This window comes from Mustela erminea, chromosome 8 (assembly GCF_009829155.1).
Source record: "Mustela erminea isolate mMusErm1 chromosome 8, mMusErm1.Pri, whole genome shotgun sequence".
Lineage (NCBI taxonomy): Eukaryota > Metazoa > Chordata > Mammalia > Carnivora > Mustelidae > Mustela > Mustela erminea.
The window spans coordinates 20,508,405-20,533,432 of record NC_045621.1 but is presented as its reverse complement, the minus strand read 5'-3'; the positions used below and the strand labels follow the sequence as shown (position 1 = coordinate 20,533,432).

The window sequence follows — 25,028 nt, the reverse complement described above, 5'->3', positions numbered from 1 at the left end:
TAGGTCAGGTCACCAGGGTCACACTCAACATAATAAAAAAAAGAACAAGGACATAAAAATTCCAAGCAGACACACATACTTAATATATGTGCAACTTAATTTTTCATCAGGAGGTAGTAATAATGAATGCTTAACTTGCCTTATCACCTTTAATTATTGCAACGTAGGGCAGATACTATTATCATCCTCTTCATTTTACAGACAAGGAAAATGAAGGGCACAAAGGTGCAGTGGCTCGTCCAAAGCTACACTGACATAAGCTGGTGTCACCGAAGGGGCCGTACTCCCAACCTCTGAACAGCAATGGCTCCCCGAGTGAGAACAACATTCAGGAAAGGCATGACAAGTTTCCGACACAACTCAGCAGGAGAGCATCACTGCCCAGTCTCACCTTATTGTAGTGGATAAGATTCCATCTTTTGTCCATGAGAAAATAATGGGTTGACTGAGATTCTGGGATATTAAAAAACTCCAGACATTCCTAGAACAAGAATAAACAAATGTTTATGGAGAACATACCATGTGCCAGCTAGTATGCTCGAAGATACAAATATCACGAAAACAAAGTAAATTTAAGGATTCTAAGGATTGGGGCGCCTGGGTGGCTCAGTGGGTTAAAGCCTCTGCCTTCAGCTCAAGTCATGATCCCAGAGTCCTGGGATCGAGCCCCGCATCGGGCTCTCTGCTTGGCAGGGAGCCTGCTTCCTCCTCTCTCTGCCTGCCTCTCTGCCTACTTGTGATTTCTGTCTGTCAAATAAATAAATAAAATCTTTAAAAAAAAAAAAAAGGATTCTAAGGATTATAGATATTGCATACTTTTTATATGTATATAGGTATGGATACACATTGGATTTGGATACACAGTTGCCCAAAGAATGACATAATAGAGACTGGTGGTGTAATATAAACCATCTGCTCTCCAAGTGCTAAAAGATGTACAATTATAAATTCAGACTGAAGAGTGAACTGTGGAGGCACAGTGGCATCTACTGGTCTCAACGCCAGGAAGAAAGCATGTTTGGTAACGCCATTAAAAATAACACAAGCTACAACACATTGAGCCATTATTGTATACTGTTTTCTGAGCTCGATGCCCTCCATGTCAGTAACTTGGATACCCTGCACTAGTACCCCAGTACTGGTGAAAAAGAATATGAGCCTGGAGAGGTCCTGTTCGATTTAGGGCACAATGGTTATGGTAGAATCAGGGTTGGGACTTAACTCTGTTTGCCTTCCTGCTACTCTAGTATTCAGTGTGAGTAGGAGAATGGAGTGGTTGTTGAAGTTTGCTGCACTGGGCCTTAGAAATTCTCTGGCAATGTCTGGGTAAGGCCCGAAGGAGGCATTTTGTACTGAAATAAGATATACACGTTTGGTTCAACTGAATTTTTCAGAGGCACTTCCTGCTTCTGTCTGGGCTTGGAGCTGTGTTCTAGGAAATCAGCTTACTGAAAGTTTGGAATCCAGATCGATGGGGAATCGCTGTAGTACTTTACTTACTACCTTACCTTAAAAGCCTTACCCGTTTGTGTAACAATGGATTGTCTTTCTGCTGAAGGGCACAACTGCCATAACCATTAAAGATACTTTCTTGACTCACCTGATTTATTCTCAGGTATATTGTTCTGCTTCTTCGCTCATTTTTGTATGTGGAAGTCAGACAGTATACTGTGCAACTAAGTGCCAGAGAAAGGGTCCCTGGCAGGATCAGCAGCTCCCAGATCCTGTCCTAGCTCCTTCCGTGTGCAACCTGAGGGCCCCTGCAGAACCACCCCCAAGTGATGCCAGGGAGCTCTGAAGCAGGAATCGACAGCATTCCCAGGGGAGATAGTACACATGAGAGTGTCAAGTTCTGCTTCAGTTGCAGGAGGAGCTGGATGAATTTGTCTACCTGAACGCAGAGCTACAATGTTGGCAGGTGTGGGGAAGATCACGGAAGTAAACCGGGGAAGTACACGGTAGTGGAGCAGATTCTACAAGGGGTAAGTCAATGCACATATTCATTTGAAGATAGGAAAATATCATTTAATTCTAAATGGACGACCAGTGAAGTGGCCACAGACATTGTGCGTTAAAAAATCATTTCTGTCAAAAGCTATTCCTACCTTGAGCAGGGCTTCGAACTGAGTGTCTTCATGGACTGGTAACTGAGTTGGGATATCACACTCATTCTGTCCGTGAACGACCAAGGTTTTGGTACCTACAGAAGGCAAACACAATCATAAGCTGAACTCCACTCTAGTCAAATTTATCTGTAAGGCACAAAATATTAAAATATTCTCAGTGGGCTGGTATTTTTTGTTATTGTTACTCTTAGTGACTGCTTAAGGTAAATAAATTATGTATTGGACTAATATCACTCTTTTCTAGTCAAAATAGATGTTTTAAAAGTATTTATCAATTAAGTAACAAAAGCCACCATTTATGGAGTTCCCAATAATTTTATATGTATTTTATGTGCATAATACTTAAATCTCACAACAACTCTATGATATGGGTATTATTGTGCTTATTCTACAAATGAGAAAACAAAGGAAACGGACTTGTAAGTTCTTACAGGTAAGAGCTTATAAGTAATTTAGTCAAAACCATATTTATTTATTTATTTATTTTTAAATTAATTTAGTTATTTTCAGAAAAACAGTAGTCATTATTTTTTCACCACACCCAGTGCTCCATGCAATCTGTGCCCTCTATAATACCCACCATCTGGTACCCCAAACTCCCACCCCCCCGCCACTTCAAACCCCTCAGATTGTTTTTCAGAGTCCATAGTCTCTCATGATTCACCTCCCCTTCCAATTTCCCTCAACTCCCTTCTCCTCTCTAACACCCCTTGTCTTCCATGATATTTGTTATGCTCCACAAATAAGTGAAACCATATGATAATTGACTCTCTCTGCTTGACTTATTTCACTCAGCATAATCTCTTCCAGTCCCGTCCATGTTGCTACAAAAGTTGGGTATTCATGTATTCATCCTTTCTGATGGAGACATAATACTCCATAGTGAATATGGACCACATCTTCCTTATCCATTCGTCCGTTGAAAGGCATCTTGGTTCTTTCCATAGTTTGGCGACCGTGGCCATTGCTGCTATAAACATTGGGGTACAGATGGCCCTTCTTTTCACGACATCTGTATCTTTGTTTTTTTGAATAGAAGTTAAGTTTATTTGGCCACTGCAGGTCACTGTTAGAAACCATACATGAAACACCTCCCACAACATTGGCTTCTCCCTCCCCCTCCCCGGAGCCTGAAGAACACAGCATCTGCAGGTGGGCAGACTGGGACCTGAAACTGTTCCTCCACACAAGCCTCGGGTTCTCAAGCAAAACATGTGAGTAACTTCCATCACTGTTTGTTTAGGTATGGAGCAAAAACAATGATGCCTATTTTGTAGTGTCCTTTGAGGATTAAACAAGACGATGGATAGATCTTAAATATCTGGCCCATGGTGTGACGAAAGGTGTTATGTGAAGACTGGTGACTGGGGGTAAACTCCATTCTTCCCACAGCAGGGCTCTTCCCCCAGGGCCCACTTTTGTCGCACTAACCTCTGACTGAAATTTAACATTTTCTTCCACTGTGAATGCAGGCAACAAATAACATCACTTTTGAGATTGGTCCAGAGGCTAAGCCTATGGCTGTTGGGACATATTGCTTAGATTTATTGGATGTTTCTTCTCTCTTTCTTTCTTTCTTTCTTTCTTTCTTTCTTTCTTTCCTTTCTTCTTCTTCTTTTTTTAGCTATAAATATGGTAGATTTTATTTTTTTGATTTAATTTGATTTTTTTCAGTGTTCCAAAATTCATTATTTATGCACCACACCCAGTGCTCCAAGCAATATGTGTCCTCCATAAGACCCACCACCAAGCTCACCCATCCCCCCCGCCCCTCTCCCTTCCAAAACCCTCAGATTGTTTCTCAGAGTCCACAGTCTCTCATGGTTCATCTCTCCCTCTGATTTCCCCCAATTCAATTTTCCTTTCCTTCTTCTAATGTCCTCCATGTTATTCCTTAAGCTCCACAAGTAAGTGAAACCATATGTTAATTGATTCTCTCTGCTTGACTTATTTCACTCAGCATAAGCTCCTCCAGTCCCGTCCATGTTGATACAAAAGTTGGGTATTTATCCTTTCTGATGGAGATGTAATAATCCAATGTATATATGAACTATATCTTCTTTATCCATTCGTCCTTTGAAGGGTGTCTTGGCCCTTTCCACAGTTTGGTGATTGTGGCCATTGCTGCTATGAACATTGGGGAAGAGATGGCCCTTCTTTTCACTGCATCTGTATCTTAAGGGTAAATACCCAGTAGTGCGATTGCTGGGTCATAGGGTAGCTCTATTTTTAATTTTTAAAGGAATCTCACACTGTTTTCCAAAGTGACTGCACCAACTTGCCTTCCCACCAACAGTGTAAGAGGGTTCCCCTTTCTCCACATCCTCTCCAACACACATTGTTTACTGTCTTGTTGATTTTGGCCATTCTAACTGGTGTAAGGTGGTATCTCAATGTGGTTTTGATTTGAATTTCCCCAATGGCTAATGATGATGAACATTTTTTCATGTGTCTGTTAGCCATTTGTATGTCTTCTTTGGAGAAGTGTCTGTTCATGTGTTCTATCCATTTTTGGATGTGATTATCTTTTTTTTGGGGTGTTGAGTTTGAGAAGTTCTTTATAGATTGGATATCAGCCCTTTGAAAGACACATTTATTTAGCACAAGAGTCAGAATTCAAACCCTAAACATGGCAACAGGTACTATATCCCTGTATTTTAAATGAGATGATCATGCAATAATGGTTGAGAAAATATAAACAGAGATATTAGCAAAACAATGACAAGCACCTGGAATGCAGTTTAAATTTACATTTTCTGTATTTTACTTGGCTAGGGAGTTAGTACTTATTCTACTTCATTCATTCATTATAAGTCTTTGTGAATGTCATGATATACCTTGACTTTTAATGAGCTGTTTTTAAGTCTGTGAATGACAACATGAGCTTCTTTGCTATAATAAAAAATGATCACCTTGTTGGATAACCTATTGAACACATAAATACACAACTTCCATTTATGGAATGCTTGCTATGAGTCAGGTATGATAGCAAGTATTTTATCTACCTAAACGCATTGATTACTCATGATTGTGCCATATGACTCACATCCTTGTTTTATCCATGAGTAAAGAAATCTTGAAAAATGGTGTACTTTTTTTTTAAGCTAATACTAACTATATTAATAAATGACAGTAATGTGATTTTAATGCAGACTTCTACACTGCCGTAACTTGTGTTCTCATCTTTATAAAATTGTGTCTTTCTCTTTATTTTAATACACAAATCATCTCATATTTTCTTAGTCACTGAACCAGGATAAAGCCTTGGAAGAATTTCTATCTTAAGGAAAAGCAAACTATCAGGAGTGAAAAAGACCCTTAGCTCAAGTTTACATCACACTTCATGTTCTTTTGTTGCTCTCCTTTCTTTCTTCCTGCTTGTCCCTTTTCCAAATCTTCATAAAGCCGTCTCTTTGGAGTTTACAAAGATCTGGGGTCCATGCCATGCAAACAGTATTGTTCCCCTTGTGGTGCCAAACATTCATTCAGAAAGACTCCCTGTTCAGCTGGCCCTGTGTGATAGACTCAAATACATCTTCAACCCTGGCTGCTCTTCAAGGACGGATGCACGTGGCTCGGTTCTGATGTCTCCCCTTTCATCTGGCAACTGCTGACTTTTAAAGGGTCTATTGTACTTCTTCAGATTGTATTAAACAAAAATTCTTTGAAGCCCTCAACACCAGGGTCAGGACTCTTGACAATCTTCTCAGAATGAAAGAGGCAGCTGGTCTTTAAAAGGTTTATTTATATGCTTAAACAAAGAGAAAAGTTATGTCACCCAATAGCAGTAATGGGTTACCTGGCATGGAAGCAGTCACCAGCAGCTTTACCTCGCACTGTTCCTTCTTCATGGTCTGCTTGAGATCCTTGAAGAAGAGGCCCTCTACATAACCCACCACCTCCCACAGGAAAGTCAGGGTGGCTGAAATGGCATCCATCCCCCACTCGCAGGGGGTTCGCACGAAGTACATGATTAATCCCACCTAGAAGAACAGGAAGAGGTCACAAAACCATGAGAACCCTGAGCAAACATTCTCATTGGCTCTTTTTTTCTTAATCAAATATTCTTTTGTTCCTTCATATTCTCTGTTCAATGGTTCCTCTAATTCTTTCAGTGGCCGTGAGCAAGAGAGAGCAGAACTGGAAAGCCAACCAGAACAGGCTGACATACGTTTTTGTGTATCATGGGAATGCTGATTTAAGACAAAAGCAGAAGATTGTTTTTCCAGGCTTCAAGTCACTTGGTAGTTCAGGTACTGAGGCCACTCCAAATTGAGCTCTATGTGACGTTTGCTGAAACAGTATTTGCAGATTGGATTATGTCTAACCAGTGAACCAGTGAACACTGTCCTTGGCTGAATTGGTGAACTTGACAGATTTTTCTTTGTGTCTCCTAAAATCTTGAAAATCTCTGTGTCCTTTTGTACATATTAAAATGTCTCATCATAAGGTAATTTTTTTTGTTAATACACTATATTAGACATTCTCCACATTGAAGTAAAAGGTGGATTGACTAATCGAAATATGTATTTTAACAAATTTTGATGAAATTAGTTTTAAGTACTTTATTCAACAGTGCACAACAAAATCATAAAGAAATAACATCAAAGTTTTCCCCCTCATGGCTTTATCGATTATATCTTGAAAAATTTAATCCTAGAAATCTTTCCAGTTATGTGGAAAGGATCAGCCTATGGTGTTACTAACCTAACCTGCTTTGGTGGTTCTGAAGGCTAACCACCCTAATGAGGGCCAAACCTCACCTCTAGGAGAAATCTATCAAAGATTGGAAAAGGTGGTAAGTCCTATTGGGTTTGTGTGTGTGTGTGTGTTCTGTGTGTTTTTTTGTGTTTATTTTTTTAGCGTGGGTGCAAAAAGGTGATTTTATTAAAGGACGGGGACAGTATCCGTGTTCAGAAGGAGCTACTGACCATCCTGTGGGTTTAAAGTGCCTTGATCTAGGTGCCTAGGTGGCTCAGTGGGTTAAGCCTTGGCCTTCGGCCCAGGTCATGATCTCAGGATCCTGGGATCGAGCCCTGCTTTGGACTCTCTGCTTGGTGGGGAACATGCTTCCTCCTCTCTCTCTCTGCCTGCCTCTCTTGCCTTGATCCATCATAAATGAGGCTTCCTTAAAACTCATGCAGTACATCAGATTCCTTCTCTGTATTTCACATCTTTAATGCATCTGGTGATATCTGGGCTGGTCAGGGTGGGCCTTTCTTGTGAACAGTAGAAGAATGAAGTTTGAGATGGCAGGCATGCTCACAAGTTGAGGATTTGGAGATTTATTTCCTTAAAACTATCTAAGCACCTAATCCCTTTAAAAGTTTTCATATACCCTGAGATGGGCTCAAACCCCAGGGTGGAGGTCACTGGGTCACAGTTAAATAAATAGTCCCCAACAAAATTAGAAGAGATGGGTCACTGCTCCCAACATGCCCACTATACATATCCTTAAGTCATTAGAAAAGAGAGATACATGATAAGGGTAATGGTTGAAAAAGGAATTTGTCCTTCACTGTTTTACCATTCTGACTATAAGGCCCCTCCTCTAGTCCATTCAAAGCATCCATATACTTGGGATTTGGGGAAAGATTAGGGTTTAGAGAGAAATGAAAAATAGGAATTTATATTCATGTAAAACAAGGTTATACAACAAAGCCAAAGCGTTGCCAGATCTTTTCTCTATTAGCTTGTCAATTACCTAGATGGGAGGATCTATGTCTGCCATTAAGGCTTATTTAGAGTTGACAGGGAAGAGTATGGAAGACAGGAAATGAAATGTCCATCTTCTTTTCCCAAGGCTGGAGGACAATGGAGAGCAGTGGTCCAGGTGAGCATCTCCCCCACCCAGGGACCCGAGGGAATGGGCAGACACACTGAAGGGACTTTTGCCTCCAGTCTCTGTTAGGGTCACTGACAGAAGTTTACCTCAGAGCCTTTTGATACCAACTGGAATGCTACACAAACATGGTAGGGCACATATTTAACCTGAGGAAGGCCCTGACATATGGCTTTGATAACCTACCTTTGGTTTTTCTGTTGTGTACATAGGACCAAGAAATACCAGAAAGTTTGACCAGAGAACTTTCTGGATAGAATCACCACAGACTGGTGTCACTGAGCCTAATGCTGTAGCCAGGGATCTCCCTAAGCTGGAGCCATAGGGAACATGCAACCAGAATCTAGAGGGGTGTTTTAGCACCAGCAGGAGCTGAGGTGAGGTTGTCTCTCAGCAAGTGCCACTGGCGGCCCATAGACTGAGGTCATCGCAGCTGTGGGCTCTGGCTTCCACCAGCCAGGCATCAGATAGAGAACATTATCTCACAAAGGGAGGAGCCAGAGCAAACATTGAACAGGAGACAGAATGCTGAACAAATGTAGGAGTGCTGACAATACTGACTCTAATGTTGGCCCTCCATCTCATTCATGTCCCTGCAGTGACTTCCCTTGTTGCTATGTGTCCCAAGTCCCTTGGAGGTGAAGGTAGGCCCTGCCCAGAATGCGGGAAGGCTACCCTTATTCCTCATCGCCATGCCCTTGCTCTATAAAAGCTGTGGATTAAGGCCTGGGCTTTGCAGAAAATAGCTGTCTAGCCCTTGGATTGGTGTCTTCCCCCCTTCCCTGTCTGAATACAGTTCTGTATGAATGGCATAGAGTGGCTGGCTTTGTTTTTCCATCTCAAAGTTCTCTGTCTGGAGGATGTTTTGCTGCCCTCCCTCCACCTCCCAACAACAAAGATCTTTTCTCTCGCCAACCCCACAGAATGTTTAGAGATGAAAGAAGCTGGAAGGGAGGAGAATTCCTAGAGACTAAATATTTTTAGCCAAGAGAGACTGAACACTATCCAAAGTTACTATTTATATGTTTTTATCAATCTGAACTTGGGACTGGATTGGACACTTATTTATATTCTTTCCCTTGTCAACCAGCTGGTGGGCACTCAGGAAGAAAGCCAAATCAGCCATAGATGAGAGAAATGCATTACACATTTTCTCTGCACGTAAGAGGTGTAGGGTTAAGTCTTTCATTCTGTTACAGATGCATGTGGATACCTCTTCTCTTTCCCTACCTGCCAGGAGACTGACAATCGTAAGGGAGAGACAAAATTCCTCCCAATACAAACATTTACGTAGCCATCTGTCTGGATTAAGGTGCAGTTTCAAAGAAGAGGCATCAAGCTAATAACCCCCAACTTGAATATTCATTTAGGGTGTAAGGCAGAGATCCTATAGAAACTGGAATATTCTGGAGGGTTCAGGAAGGAGCTGTCAGGATGGTTTCAAGCAAAGATAGCTGCTATGGAAAAATACACTCACAAATACTTTCCATCTAGGGCAACATTTGCCTCTGTGTGTATATATTTTAAAAGTGACATAGGAAAAAGGAAAAATGACTAGAATGACATACAAGGTTTCTCAACAGAAAACCAAAATTAAGAACCAGCATAAGCAAGTTGTATAATGCCAAAGGAAGATAAAGATGACACTGATATTGGCTGAGTGCCCACCACATGCCAAGTAGTGTGTCAGGAGGGCCTTCCCCATACGAACAATGGTGAATTTAGCTGACCATGATCTACCTTCAGTCACATCATTAATGGGAATTTATTGGCAAAAATTCCCTATGGCCTTTTCCCTCATGTTGCTGCTTCCTAATTGGGAATGAACACTTACTGGAGGTGAAAACTCACCAAGTAGTTGAAGAGGATGTGAGACGTCTGAGCAGGAAAATCTCCAATATTTAAGAGAAGTTTGCGCAGCATGTACATTAACTCATCCTGAAAGAAGAGAATTTCTACATCTCACTCAGTGTCCATACTAGAGGAAATAAAATTAATTTCTTAAAAAATGGGGAAGGCTCTAACTTTTCCCTTTTGTTGGTTTCCATTATGTTCAACATTTTAATGTAGTATATGCAATACTTATTAAACAGCATTTAAACCAACTATAATACCTTCTCTTAGGGGCTAATCTATGAAATCACTGAACAGTAGTTAGGTTTTTTTAGATAAAAATTTAGACTCTGTCTATTGGTCATAGACAAATCACAGGAGAGCAATACATTTACTCAACTCTATTTGCTCTAATTTCCAGGTGTGATGGAAATGTAAGACAGACCTATCTTGAGAAGCCATTAAACAAATGTGGTTTAATGAACTTCACAGGTCTGCTTCCTAGGTTTTGAGTCAAAGAGGTAAAGAGCTAGGTTGAGAGAGGATAAATAGAGATGTGAATAATTAACCTTACCTTTCAGAAACTAAACTTAATCTTCCAACAAAATAGAACCATAACACAAAAATGAACAAATACTATTTAATCATCAGTGTTTTTTTGCTATTGCTCAGAAATCTACTTTTATTTGGCATAATCTTCTTATAAGTGGTCTACTAAATTAGATCTTTGTGATTAGTGGACAGTTTCAACTATTCTAATAATCCTACCTACATCACAGACTACCAAGCAATCAAATTCAGGAAATGTACCCATTACTGAGAAACACTATGCTGAACTGAATCTTTGACTAAAAGACTGAAAGTCTTTCTGTATCTTGGGGCCATCACTGCTCTTGTACCAAACACATATGGAGACAATAGTCAATGGACTAATTTGAAGGAAAGCAGCGGTGTAGGACTGTTTATCATTATCATTACCTAAAGCATGTATTTGTTCTGGGTCAGAATTGATGTTCTATGCATAGTGCTGTGAAGCCCACTGTTTGCTTTTAACGGTGTTCACACACATAGCTACATGGCTATACTCTAAAGAAAGAGGAAATTACTTGTCTATTGCTGATGGTCAGTTTTTCCAGAAAATGTCGAAGAACTGTTGATGGATCTTCAATTAGACAATTCCATAAGACTTGCTGGGCCACAGCACTCACTTCAGAAGAGAGAGGACATTGAACATTTGTCTTAAATAGAGATAAAGTGTTAATACACTATTCAAACAATTTACTAAGTTTTAATTAGTCTCTCTTTTTTTGCCTTAACAAGATTCTGTGAACTCTTTTTTGTTGAAAGGTAGATATTTGTTTTCTTTTCTGCTTATTTCTGAACATTTTCATCTATAAAGAAAAGGTAACGAAAAGTATAGGATGGTCTTGAGATTTTAGAATGGCTTTTGTAAAGAACACACTTGTGAGGTACAATGGTGTATCATTCACCCTTAAAAGAAGGAAATCTTGTCATTAGTGATAATGAAGATGGGTTCTGAGGACATTACGTAAAAGGAAATAAATCAGACAGAAAAATACAAATACTGTATGATCTCACTTACATGTGGAATCTAAAATAACCCAAACTCATGGATACTGGTGGTTGGAGGTGGGGTGTGGTAAATAAATGAGAGTGGTCCAAAGGTAAAAACTTCCAATTATATGGTAAATAAATAAATCCTAAGGCTATAACATATAGCCTGGGGACTACGGTTAACAACATTGCCTTACATATTTGAAGGTTGCTAAGAGAGGAGATTTTAAAAGTTCTACAGAAAAAATTGTTGCTATAGGTGGTCATGGGTAAACTAAACTTATTGTGGTAACACTTCATAACATACACATATATCAAATGATTACAGTGTATGCCTAAAACTAATACAATGCAATATGTCAATATTTCAATTTTTAAAAAGAATGCATTAGTGAATCTTTGTTTTGGAAATTACCCTAATACTAGGAATGGTGAGTATTTATCAAATTGGTCATATTTCAATGTTGGTTATATGGAGAAATTTCTAAAGTAATTATTTGGTGTTTAGGAAATATGTTTTGGTTAAGAATGCATATGAATTAGAAATGATCTTTAATTGTTTACCTGGAGGCTTTAAATAGTATCTCCCTCAGTGAGATAAAGTAGTTAAGCCAGTCCTAATTAGGCTCCCACTTCTAATGAGGATGTCTTAGGATTAAATAATTTTTCCTAATGTGAAGAAAGTGTCTTCTTCTTTGGGGAGAATGATCGGGTCAAGACTGCCTGGAAATGCCCAAGCTAGGGAAACAGGTGTGTAGAAGTGAGTGGAAGAGAAGCTGGAGAATCTTCAGTCTAAATGGTTTAATTAGTGTTCTAAACTAGAAATATAGGATTTAGCATAAATTTGTCATTCAGCCTATATTTTAAATAAAGGTTACCAATATTTTGCTTCCCAAACCAACCATCCAATTAAAAATATGAACTATATAAATGAATAATATTAACAAGAGATATGTAAATATAAGTTTTAACTTCCATGTGTCTATAAATAATTAAAATAGGTGTGGGTTTTTCTTAGGTTGAAATCGATTACAAAACTATCTTTGCACACTATTCTTGTTCTAATTGCTGAAGTAGGGCAATTTAATAGTGAAAACATGAAAAATACAGAAAGACGGAAAAGTAGGACTGGTAAGTCTACCAATGACAGAAACAACTATAAACATTTTGCAGTATGCCTCTTCATATATGCAAAATATATAGGTACACATTTTAAAAAATAATATGCAGAAAATACTCTTTGGTACTCAGTTTTTTACTTAGCAATATTAAAAATGTTAATATTAATATTCTTCTAGAATGTGATTTTAATATACACAGAATGCTGTCATATGGAGGTAGCATGATTAATTGTTCATTGGACATTTAAACTCTTCTCTAAAATTTGTTTCTTTTTATATAATATACAATGTGAGGCATCCTATTTAGACCCTTATATGGTTCTAATCATTGCCCTAGGAAATGGCTAGAAGTCAAAATCTATATCAAAGGGCTTTCACACTTTGAAGGTTTTTGACACATACTGTGACACTGTTCCAGAATGCTTGTACTGAGCTCCACACTCCCATCAGCAAGGTGTGAGAATTCTTTTTTCCCTGAATCTTTACCAACTACAGATATTTTCATCTACGATAGCCTTTATATGGTAGCTACACTTGTAGTGAGCAGGGGATAACATACAGAGAAGCCGATTCACTCTGTCATACACCTGAAGCTAATGTAACACTGTATGTCGACTCTATACAAATAAAAAAAAATGAAAAAATATTTGCACTTTTTTAGATGAAATGTAAAATTTCATTGTTGTCTTAAACAACAATGTTGTTTACAGATCGTACTGACCATTGGTCTGTGTATTTATATTTACCCATTTTTCTATTGGGGTTTAAAAAACATCATTATTGAGCTCTAAGGCTTTTAAAATAACAACATTAAAAATACTGGCATGTTGTCTATCCCTAAGATCACTCAACTTTACCCCTCATTTATCTTTTCATTTTGCAACTATTCTCTTTAGGTAGTATGTCTGGAAAGGTAATCAAGCAGGAGAGATGGTATTGGTGAGCTAATAACTAAGTGAGCTAATAACTAAGATTTTCTAAGGTGGCTAGAATTACTACTTGAATTTCATGTGGCCAAATAAATGTTATTTGGTTCTCTGGTCCTCAACAAGACTTCCGGAATCCAAGTATTTATTTTAAATACAAGTTTTTGGTCATAAATGTAGTGGGACATGGAGATGAAGACATTGATAATGTTAGTAGAGTGTACTACAAATCTGTAAATGTAATATGTACACAAAACAATTCAACATGTGACCAGTAGTTACTGTCTCCAAGAGCACCCCACTATCCTCCAACTGGTAACAGCTTAAATATTTTATTAGAGTTATTGACGTTTTTGCTAATCAAAACGGATACCTGCGACTCCATCTTCCCGCACTTCACCATCCTCCATTAGATGAACGATGGGGAGCACTGCTGCACAGATGCATGCTGGGAACACCGCTTGAGGAGGCTGAGGCACATGGTGGTTTGGTGTGTGTTCAGTGGTGTGTTCCTCATCTGAAGAGAGAGAGATCATTGGGATGCGTTTCTCATTATTGTAATTCTAATGCAACATTTCTCAGTTCGAACTTTCCTATTTAACCTTCTTTTGGTTATGGGTATCTAGGTGTCTCAGCACCATTTGTTGAAAAGACAATTCTTTCCTTACTCGATTTTCATGGTACCCTTTTCAAACATGAAACCAAAATGAATGTGATGGTTTAGTTCTTGTTGTTCAATTCTATTCCATTGATTTACTGTCCAACCTTATGTCAAGACCACACAATATTAACTGCTGCCACTCTGTAGTAAGTTTTGAAATTAGGAAATGTGACTCTTCTCGCTTTGTTCTTCATTTCCAAGATTATTTTGACTATTCAAGTGTGTTGAATCATCATACTTTTTGGTAGGAATGTAAAGTGACACAGTTACTTTTGAAAATAGCTTGGCAGTTTACCCCACAAAACTTGTACATAACTGTTATAGTAGTGTAATTTAAAATAGCCAAAAAGTGGTAACAACCCAAATGCCCATTAACTGGTGACTTAATAAACAGTGTGGTATAGCCATATAATGGGAACATTATCTGGTAATGGAGAACTGATACATGTGACCACACGGAGGAACCTTGAAAATATTCTGACTGGAAATATCCAATCACATAAGGCCACATATTGTATGACTCTATTTATATGAAATGTTCAGAGCAACAAATCCATAGAAATAGAAGATAGTTTCTTGCCACCAGTTGGAGAAAGGGTGGATGAGGAATGGCAGTTAATGGGTATAAAAGGTCTCCTTTTGGGATGATGAAAATATTCTAAACTATTTATGGTTAGAAGTGTAACCATTGCATAATCACTGCATAATATTGTCTAATAACCAATGCATTGTATATTTTGAAAGGGTAAGTTTTATGGTACATGAATCATGCCTCAATAAAATTATATCTGTTATGAAAAATATAATTGAGACTTTGGCACAATCCCTGTAAGTTGTGATTAATTAGCACTGGTCATTTGAAGTTCCTAAGGGTTACACAGCCAAGGGTTTCTGTAGAACTTTTTAATAACTTTATAAATCAGTGATGAAGTTGTGTAATCATAAGCAATGAGTCCCAGACAGTTATTCACTATTAGAGAAAACATATTTTTTAAATTTGTGGAACTGAAGTGTATCATATCCTCCCCCCTCCAGAATCAGCTTTCATTATAGGAGTAGCATGAACTCTGGTCTTCCTTTGATCGTTAAATTATTCCAGAACAACATCCTAAAGCATCCTGCTCCATCCCAAGTAGATTGTAAAAATACTGATGTGTGTGTCCCATTCTTCGGAATCTTGATTTAGTCTTGGTTGTAGCCTGAGTATATTTTTAAAGCTCCTCACTTGATTGTAATGCATAGCCAGGGTTGAAAACCCACAGCAGTATGATTGTTGGCAATGTAACTAAAATGGAACCAATTATAAAGGACAATTGCTAGATAAAAAATATTTTTTAGACTACCACTCAATCTAATACTTATTTTTTGAACTTCAAGTCCTGAGACAAGTTATTTAATGAAGACAGTGAAGTGTAGTAAGAATACTAACTGGCAAATGTTTCAAAACACACACGAGTCATGAGGAATAAATAACATATTTCTAAGAGGACACACCTTCAGCACTAACAGCTGAACGCACAGACCAGACCGACCCTCGGCGGAAGGAGTAATTCCTGTGGGAAGTGCTGGAGGTACAGGACGGACTCACAGACAGTCGACGGGATGCCAGATTGGTGACTTCTTCTACTGGCAAAGAAAATGGGGAATGTGACCTTTGGTTTTGTAACAAAGTTGTCATCATCACAGCTATAGTTGCATCACATCACAAGTGTATACTGCTCTCTGAGCATAAGACTCAAGTAATTTAGAGTGTACTTAACAAATAGAAAAAAATATTTCAGAAACAGAGACAGAAAATTCCACAAAAACAGAGAAGAGAATCACTGAATTAGAAGGGTTCATAAATTATTTCTGATGCCAACCAACAAATTGGTTGCATTTGTGAAGGTTGATAGTTAATGGAATAACCCCATTTTTAATGACGAAAGATTGACTGCAATTACGTTAATACACACTCTGAATTTAGCTGTTCTCTGAATCATAATCACTATTGGTCCATTATCATATTGGATCATTCAATGTGACTACATCGCTCCTCTAGACAGGCCAACTCCAGAAATGAAGAACATAACAGCTTTCCTCTTTCTTTTGCTAGTGTCAGGAGTTGAGAGACACACACACAGAGGGGTGCATATCACCTCACATCACATTAAATCATTAATGTTCATTTCAAAGCCAGTCCTTTCCATTTCCTGCGCCTTAGCCCCCCAGGATGTCCCGTGTGTAGGGGGCACCTTCTTCTTCTGGCTCTGAGTTGGGCGTGCAGGTGGGCTCGTAACAAGCCTCCTGAGTGATAGGGATGGCGGTGATGAGGCTGGCTTCTCTACCAAGACGTTTCTTCTCTTCCTCCTGTTGCAAGTTCTTTAAGATGTGTTCTGCTCTCTGATGGGAGCGGGACACAGCCCGGGCTGAAAAGGATTTCTATGGAGACATGAAGATCAATTTATTTTATAGAAACTGTTCTGCAAGGTCACAGCCATAAAGAGTGTTCCCATAGAATTACACAAATGTGGCACTTTGCAGAAAATGGAAGGGCACCCATGATCTAGTTTCATGGCCATTTGTTTTTTTGTTTGTTTGTTTTTCTGTCAGGTTTCCAGGTTGTGTGTAACTAAGTTATTCATTTTCATTCAATCAGGCTAATTCTTCAAGAATATCTTTAAGTTTTGGGATTTCACCTTTAGAATTTGGGGTGATATCAATGATCCTCTCTAAACATTCAAATCAAATAAAAAATTTTAATACTCTAGTCCTTTCCACAACTTGTTGAAATGGTTTTAAATGAAGGACATTTATTTCACAAGGTTAATAAAAGGGAAAGAACCACAGAGAGAAGGAGGAATGGGATATCTCTCATAAACCAAATAGTTACATGATTTATTTCATATTTGTATCTCAGGTATCTACCACACCATAAATACTTATAGTAGATAAATAGGGTGACACACTGCAAATACTCAACAATATTTATAGGAACAAAGTGAATAGAAATTATGAGAATTGATAGCAATACTAAGGTTGACAGGATCTTTACATAAGACTAAAAGTTTCCATTGATAAAAGATTCCAGAGCAATTAAGGGCATTAGGTGGGCCACATGGCAATTTATTTGCAGATCAGGGGCTAAGCTGATTTATTATATTAAGGTAAAGTAATAATTGTGGAATGAGAGAAAGAAAACTGGATATACAATCTGGGGTCTTGGTTTCAAATTCCTTGCAAACTTGGTATACAGAGAAATTATATTCTCTATCCAATAACCAATATTCATTGGCTCAAATGACTCCATTGTCTGTACAGGAGACAAATCCAAGATCCTTACATCAGTGATTCAGATGCTGGATTTTCTGTATAAACATTTTTATGGATAATGAGCTCAAACAGTTCTTCAAAGAAAACTACAATACCTAGCAAATGTGCAATGTACAAAAATGTTCAACCTAACTTCATATATTCAAGTGACTTTTTAAAGAATTGCGAATAAAAAAGTCAATGACTTTGTGTTTTGCCACGCAAAGTGGCATTAAAAAAAATACTAGCTAATATGAATCAAGATGACACACTTTCCTTTTCTATTGTATATGGGTAAAATGGTAAAATCTTCCTGGGGCTATTTTGGGTGGTGTATCAAAAATCTTTAATATTTATATACTAATTATCTTAAATTCCATGGGAATTTGTAAAGGAAAATAGTCATGGATTTGTGCTGAAGAATATATCTATTTTCTTTTCCTTTTTTGATTTTCCATATTTTCTCCATTACTCTTGTAATTCATAAAATTCAGCAGGTGAAAAATGCACATTTTGCACTCCTTTCTTTCAAAAAGCACTTATTCTTGGTTCTTGTCTATGAATGGACAGTTCTCTTAACTTAACTGTTGGTGAATTCTATTACATGTAGCACTGATATATTAGAGTACAAAAGACCTGAAGTCTCAGAGGGATATTTGTGATGATGATACTAATGATCAACAAAGTGAAGAACAGACCAACGTCCAAACAAGGAAATAAGAGCTGCCAACTCAGTTCTTTTTCTTATTCATCCAGGGTCCATCTCATTACCTTTTGGGTAGCTTAGATATTACAGGTTAGGTGAATATCTTTGCTTTATAATAACTAGAGACAAAAGTGCTACACTTGGACAAGAAATCAATGGCTAATGCTTTTAACAGTTGTGAAAGGTGGCTGCTACTGAGATCATAAAACAAAACTGTGTTGGCTTAGATGTCTGCAAATGCTCACTACTCCATATTAGTTCCTTCTATTCTATTCACAAGAACAAAAATTTTTCATGGCTGATTCTCTGTGCTATGACATTCTGATGACAAGAAGGAACAAATTTTCTCATGCATTCATTGTCCTTCTCTCTTACATGGACACCACAGAGCCTGAAGTAATGAGAAAGAAAGTGCCTGTTACTCACAGACTGGTCTTCATTAATGGGGTCCTGGACACTCCCGCTGCATTGAGGGACCCAAGGGGGGTCAAACATTGGGACAGATGGCATTCCAAGCACTGGTGAGGGCAGGGTGAAGTTTATACTGGGAGGCGGGATCTGTTAGTTGATATCAGAAGAATGAGGTAAGACGGAAAATAAGCTAGAATGAGTAGAAGTATAATTATGAAATCATCTTGTAGAGTACATGATGTTACAGAGCACAGGGTGAACGTCTTTTGGTCTCAGTTTTATCATTAAAAAAATGGATGGTTTCAAATATATGATCTCTATTTGCGTTAATTACCCCATCCTCCAAAAAATATCTATCTGTATAAATATAACAAAGTATCTCAAAGATTATACCCCAAACTTTTATAGGCATACCTCTGGGATGGTAGTGGGATCTTGAGGTTTGTAGAAACTTGATTTTCATACTCTACCACTCTTTTATATTTCAGTATTTTTTAAAACAAGAATTCATTCATATATGAGTTAGCTTTACTTATATAATCACAGAGAAAAAGAAAATGAAGCATCCCCTGGGCCATACACTCTAGATTTGAGGTTCAAGGATTTAAACAAGCCTTGGGTTGAGTTTGCAAATCTAATTCCTATGGCGGAATTATCCCTCACCTTGAAAATCTGCTGTGCTCCTTCCTCCATCCGGGGCCAGACCTGGTAGCGAAACCTCCAGAGTGTGTGGAATTTGAGAACGGCGTTCAGCCTCTGTACTGTCTCTGGGTGGTGGAACTCGGACATCAACATGTCAGACACAGCCTCAGGGACTTTCACCGCACACAGCAGGAACATGGCAGCTAGAGACAGCCAACAATTCATCAGCTACACGTCTTTTAATTTTGATTGATTCTGGGGGATGGGGAGAAGTGGGGAGCTGTTCCTATCTCCTGGAAATCACTCCTGAGCTAAGGGAACCAGGCCACCAGGACTGGTAAAAGCAAATCTTATTTCAGCCATTGAAAACCAAACATGATCCTTTGTGCTACCCACCATCTTCCAATATCCGGCGAGGGCAGTGACAGCATGATATTTCCATAGAATACCTCATTCCAAGCAGTCTTACTTTGGCTCACAGTGAAAAGTGAATGTGAGAGGAAGCAAATGAAAAAAGGAAATAATATACCAAAATATCCTTTTTAGAAAATGCCAAGAATCATGTCATAGTAATCCTGGGATAGTGCATAAAAATGACCATTAAAAACTATCCCAGCTATATTAAAAATAAAATTCACATTGTACATATATTAGAAACCACCACCCTTCTGAGAGAATAGAAGAGACCCAGAAGCCAAAAGGGATTTCATGAATCATAATACCATTGCTGTTTTTTTAATTTTGGGAAAAGTCAAATATCAATAAGAGAAAGGCCAAGCACAACAGTAAGTTACAAAGTTAATGAATAATGGGGCAGAAAAATACACTCTGTAGCATAGATGCATGAGTCAGTGTCCATCATAAAAACACAATTTAAAATCTCTCTTGTAGTTTTCTTCCTGGATCATCAAAACATACTCAGACAATTGTGTCAGGACAGCTGGTGTTGAGTGCCACCTCTGAAACCTCTCTGCTATGTGCTCCTGGGAGAGCCTTTCCACGTCTCTCAGCCTCTGTTTCTTTAGGGCCAGAATGTCAGTGATGGTGATGATGAAGATGATGGTGATGATGATGGTGATGGTGATGATGGTGATATTTGCCTCCAAATTTGTTGTTAGAATAAGGACAATAATGCATGAGAAAGAGCTCTGTGACGTGAAGAGTACGAGAAGCTTCTAACACCTGTCTTGTTTTCTGGAGGCAATGTGACATATGGGAGGGACACCTATGTGTGAAGTCAGAAGGCCTGGGTCTGGTGTCCTGGCTCTGCTGCTTCTGATCTGTGTACACTCAGATAAGTCCTTTCAACCCTCTGAGTTGCCATTTGCTCACATATAAAGTGGTTATTACGAGGGTCAAGTAAGACCATATGTGTGCTATGGTTCTATTAGAAATGTTAGCTCTTGTGACAATTAGTGCCTGATAATCCTTTTCTTTATCCTATTAGTTTTTTAAATTCCTACTCTTTCTCCTTTCTTTACTTTTCTTTAAAACGTGCTCTACTCTGTCTCAATTTTTATTCGCCATGGTCTCTCTTTACATCATTGCAAGCTGGAGTTCTATCGACTTCAGTCCCTGTCCTGAAGCAGTTTTCTGGTGATGCTCACTAATCAGCAGATCCACCGGCACTTTTTATAGCATTTGTTCCCTTTCAGTTTTTAACATTTTCATGACCATCTCCCTGAAGAGCTATCCTTTGCTTGCACAGTTTGAGGTTGAGTTCTCCTACTTTTCTGGTCATTTTCCAGGGTTTGCTGCTGAGCACTGCTCTTCCTGTCCTCTGAAGATAGAGAAGGCCAGTGACTTAGTACCCAACTTTTGGCTCTTTATTCCACAGATTCTTCCCCCAGAAATCCCATCCATGCTCACAGCTTCAACTGTCTCAAAGAGCAGATTTTCCCCCAAGGTTATCTCGACCTTTGCCCTTTTCTCATTAGCTTTAATGTCATGACACCAAAGATTCATCTTCTAATCATCTGAAACCAAACTGCTTTACTTGTTGCTGCCATATTCAATACATACTCTATATACAACACTACTCTTTTTTTCTAGAACCCATGAATGGTTTTCTACAGTTCAGTGGAAAGTCCATACTCCTATGAGTGTCATTCAAGGGCTGTTACAATCTAGTCCCACTCACTTGTCTAATCTCATGGACTGGAGACCCCTCTACAAAAGCCATCCCAGTCTCAATTCCTCCTCAGGCTTTCCAAAGAAGCCCTATGCATTTCCACACCCCATGAGGCTTTGCACATGCCATCCTCTTTCTTCTAGCTTTCTTTAAAGCCCAATCTACCTGTTCATATCTTCCATGGAAGTTTCCACGGCTATCTCTTATTTGAGAGAATGCCCTTCCCTGATGCTCTCTCAGAACATGTGGTAGAGAAGAAAAATCCAAACTTTAATGCAAACAAAAATATTTTACAAAGACATTTGTTGTAATGTAGTATAAAAAGCTGAAATATCCCTAAATTTCCATTAGTAGTCTAGGTTAATTGTTATGACCATTCAACGAAATATTTGGTGGGTATTAAAAAGAATGAGGTGAATCTTTTAGCTAATGCTAAAAAATTGTCTCCTCATTTGGGGCTGTCCAATTTTAATTGATTTTTGCTCAAATAAGCTCTACAGATGTTTAGTATACCCTAGTTTATTTTTTAACATTCTAGTGTTAGAAGAGGGAACTGAAGGAGATGCTCACAATCAGGCATGCGTACCTTTGGAGCCCCTGACATTGCAAACTTTAACTTCTTTTTTTTCTGAGAGGCAGAGAGAGAGAGAGAGGAGTAGGAGCATGGGAGGCGGGATGGGGGTAAGCAGAGGAAGAGAGAGAGAGAGAATCTTAAGCTGGGTGTGGAGCCCAACACAGACCTTGATCTCAGAGTCCTGAGATCATGACCTGAGCTGAAATCAGGAATAAAACCAACTAAGCAACCCACACTCCCTGGCATTTCTTTTTCCATATGGGGTCTGAAAATTGGTCAGAATTAGACTGAGTCAAAGTGACTTCTGAGGACTGATTCAGATTTAGAAATTTAGCTGGTCTGGAGTCACATTAGGTCTAACCTAAACCAGACTGGTCCAATATAAAGCCTCAGGTGAATAAATTTTGTTTTAAGGCTGAACAAGTAGGTTTACTTTACCAAAGATAATCTTGAATGACAGTGGCCACTGTGGATAACTTTTAACCATTTTAAGAGAAGCCTATCCATTTATGAAGTGCCCTAGAGAGAAAGCTGTCTCAGCCAGGCACTTACTATACTCGTTGTTGGGAGGGAAATAATCTTTTGCATCATCTTTGCCCCCTTGTGTGTCCATGGGATTGCTCAATACTGCCAGAAATATTTGCAGTTTGTCCTAGATGAAACCTGACAACTTATTCAAAAAGATTTTTTTTTTTAAGTAGCTCTGTGGTAGAAGTTGGCCAAATTGGAAACTGATATTCAGAGCCTGATAGGAATTTTGGTTTTAATGCTTCTCTCCTAAATCAAAATGAAACTGTGTGCCCAGAGGGAAAGTAAAACATTCTGAAGCCATTGAGGAAGGATTTACTAAAACATTCCAAAGAAACAACTGTAAGTCTAGAATTTAGAAATCTTTTGATTTCCATCTTAGTTGAAGATCTTCTCCAGGATATAAAGAAGCGATTTGAGGATAATGGAGTTAGATGGCTGGGTAAGTATCTTGACATTTAAATTACATCCCGGTTCTTTGAAGAATTACCAAGTGTACTTGTCTAACAAATCAAGTCTACAAAAACAGAAATGTAGACTTAGAAACAATTCAAAGCCCAACTATCCTTTTTACCAATCCCCAAATCCCTATTCATCTGAAAAGGCTTTCAGATATTGTAAAAAATGTGGATTTAGGAAACAAAAGCCCTTCTTGAAGAAATTTATATCCTCTCTGTGCCTTTGAGATGTAAATGTTGTATTTGGTTTCCCCCAGGAACCTAGGACCATCTCTTGAAAGGCAAACTTCAGGGAGGTAATTTTTTTTTAATTATTAAATTTTTTATTAACATATAATGTATTATTAGCCCCAGGGATACAGGTCTGTGAATCACCAGATTTACACACTTCACAGCACTCACCATAGCACATACCCTCCCCAGTGTCCATAACCCCACCACCCTCTCCTTACCCCCCTGCCCCCAACAACCCTGTTTGTTTTATGAGTCTCATAAATCCCATCTTGTTTCATTTTTTCCTTCCCTACCCATCAAACCTCCCACATTGCTTCTCAAATTCTTCATATCAGGGAGATCATATGATAATTGTCTTTCTCTGATTGACTTATTAGGGAGATAATTCTTATCAGGAAAGTATATAATGGGCCACTCCTCATGACCCCAGCACAGCTGTTTTGCCCTTGGCTCCCATCCCTTGCTTTAATAAAACCATCTTTTTGCAACAAAGACGTCTCAAGAATTCTTCCTGGGTCGTTGGCTTTGAACACATACATCTTTCCTACACCAATGTGATCTAGAATAATCTTTGATAAAGAAAAACTAGTTTAGAGGAACCTCGTGGCTCAGTGGGTTAAAGCATCTGCCTTTGGCTCAGGTCTTGTGGGATTAAGCCCCAAATCTGGCTCTCTGCTCAGCAGGGAGCTTGCTTCCCCCTCTCTCTCTGCCTGCCTCTCTGCCTATTTGTGATCTCGTCTGTCAAATAAATAAATAAAATCTTTAAAAAAAAAACAGAAAAAAGAAAAACTAGTTTAAGTTTGTTCATTTAGTTAAAACAATACTATCTTTAAAGTTATCAGCATTAAATATAATACTTTTATTCTAATAGATTTACTAAGAGTCAAAGGAACTCATTCTTGCTGTTGTAGAATTTATCAGCAAGAAAGATAACTTAAAGTGATTAGCTGCTCAATGTCTTAAGAAATTTTCATGTGTAAACATAATTGTTAAGAATTAAGTAGATGTAAGATTTACTATGAAGAAGAATATACTTCTAGAAATTGTAAAATGTATTCATAAATTTGTCAATCCTACTATAATATGCTACTATACTAGTCCACAATTGCTTTCTTCTTAGTTACCACTAGGAATAAAGGATTCTCAGGGTTAAGAACCCTAATCAATATGTGTAATTAAAACTACTTAGAAATAATAAGGATGAAAAATAGGTAAATAAAGTAAAATGACCATTTGTTCCAGATTGAGGAAGATTAAAAAAAACATAGAACAAAATCTGAATGGGCATGGAAAAAAATTATAGAAAATTGGTAGAACAGGAATCTTGGAAAGTAAATTTTACATGTGATTATGCTGACTAAAGTTGGGACAGATGTGTTTAAGTTTTTAAATGATGAGTTTTAATATTAAAAACAAACTGGTAAAAAAGTTAGAATTTGGTTTTGTCTCAGCTGAAAAAACAAATTTTGACTATTGGTCTGCTTTTCATAAAAGATTGTGAAAAGTATTTTTCAACCTTTTGGGTAATCTACCTGGAAAGCAAATGTTTTGTGTCTTACCAAAATAATTTACTGTGCTTCACGTTGTCTTTATCAGGGTCTTTGATCACTTAAGAAAACCCATTTTTTTTTTTAAGATTTTATTTCTTTATTTGACAGAGAGAGAGAGAGATCACAAGTAGGCAGAGAGGCAGGCAGAGAGAGAGAGAGGAGGAAGCAGGCTCCCTGCTGAGCAGAGAGCCCGATGCGGGACTCGATCCCAGGACCATGAGATCATGACCTGAGCCGAAGGCAACGGCTTAACCCACTGAGCCACCCAGGTGCCCCCCCCATTTTTTTTTTTAAGAGAGAATGGAACTTGTGTGGGGAGAGGGAGTGAGGGAATCTTAAATAGGCTCCCCACCCAGTACAGAGCCCCACATGGGGCTATATCTCAGGACGCTGAGATCAAGACCTGAGCTAAAATCAAG

At 38.4% G+C, this 25,028-nt stretch overlaps 1 protein-coding gene across 13 annotated transcripts in view; it reads right to left on the bottom strand.

The window, feature by feature from the left end:
- The window catches only part of UNC80 (unc-80 homolog, NALCN channel complex subunit), a 228,312-nt gene that overhangs the window by 57,064 nt on the left and 146,220 nt on the right, over positions 1-25,028 (bottom strand). For 11 of the 13 annotated variants that reach the window (XM_032354642.1, XM_032354650.1, XM_032354649.1 and 8 more), the window contains 10 exons: positions 19,156-19,337; positions 18,508-18,639; positions 16,319-16,505; positions 15,579-15,710; positions 13,797-13,940; positions 10,908-11,008; positions 9,820-9,906; positions 5,926-6,109; positions 2,106-2,200; positions 392-481 (listed from right to left, as the gene is read on the bottom strand). In XM_032354642.1, coding sequence (XP_032210533.1) covers positions 392-481; positions 2,106-2,200; positions 5,926-6,109; positions 9,820-9,906; positions 10,908-11,008; positions 13,797-13,940; positions 15,579-15,710; positions 16,319-16,505; positions 18,508-18,639; positions 19,156-19,337 — 1,334 coding nt within the window. The remainder of the gene's footprint in view (positions 1-391; positions 482-2,105; positions 2,201-5,925; positions 6,110-9,819; positions 9,907-10,907; positions 11,009-13,796; positions 13,941-15,578; positions 15,711-16,318; positions 16,506-18,507; positions 18,640-19,155; positions 19,338-25,028) is intronic. The other 2 variants (XM_032354643.1, XM_032354652.1) reach the window with 1 other exon arrangement.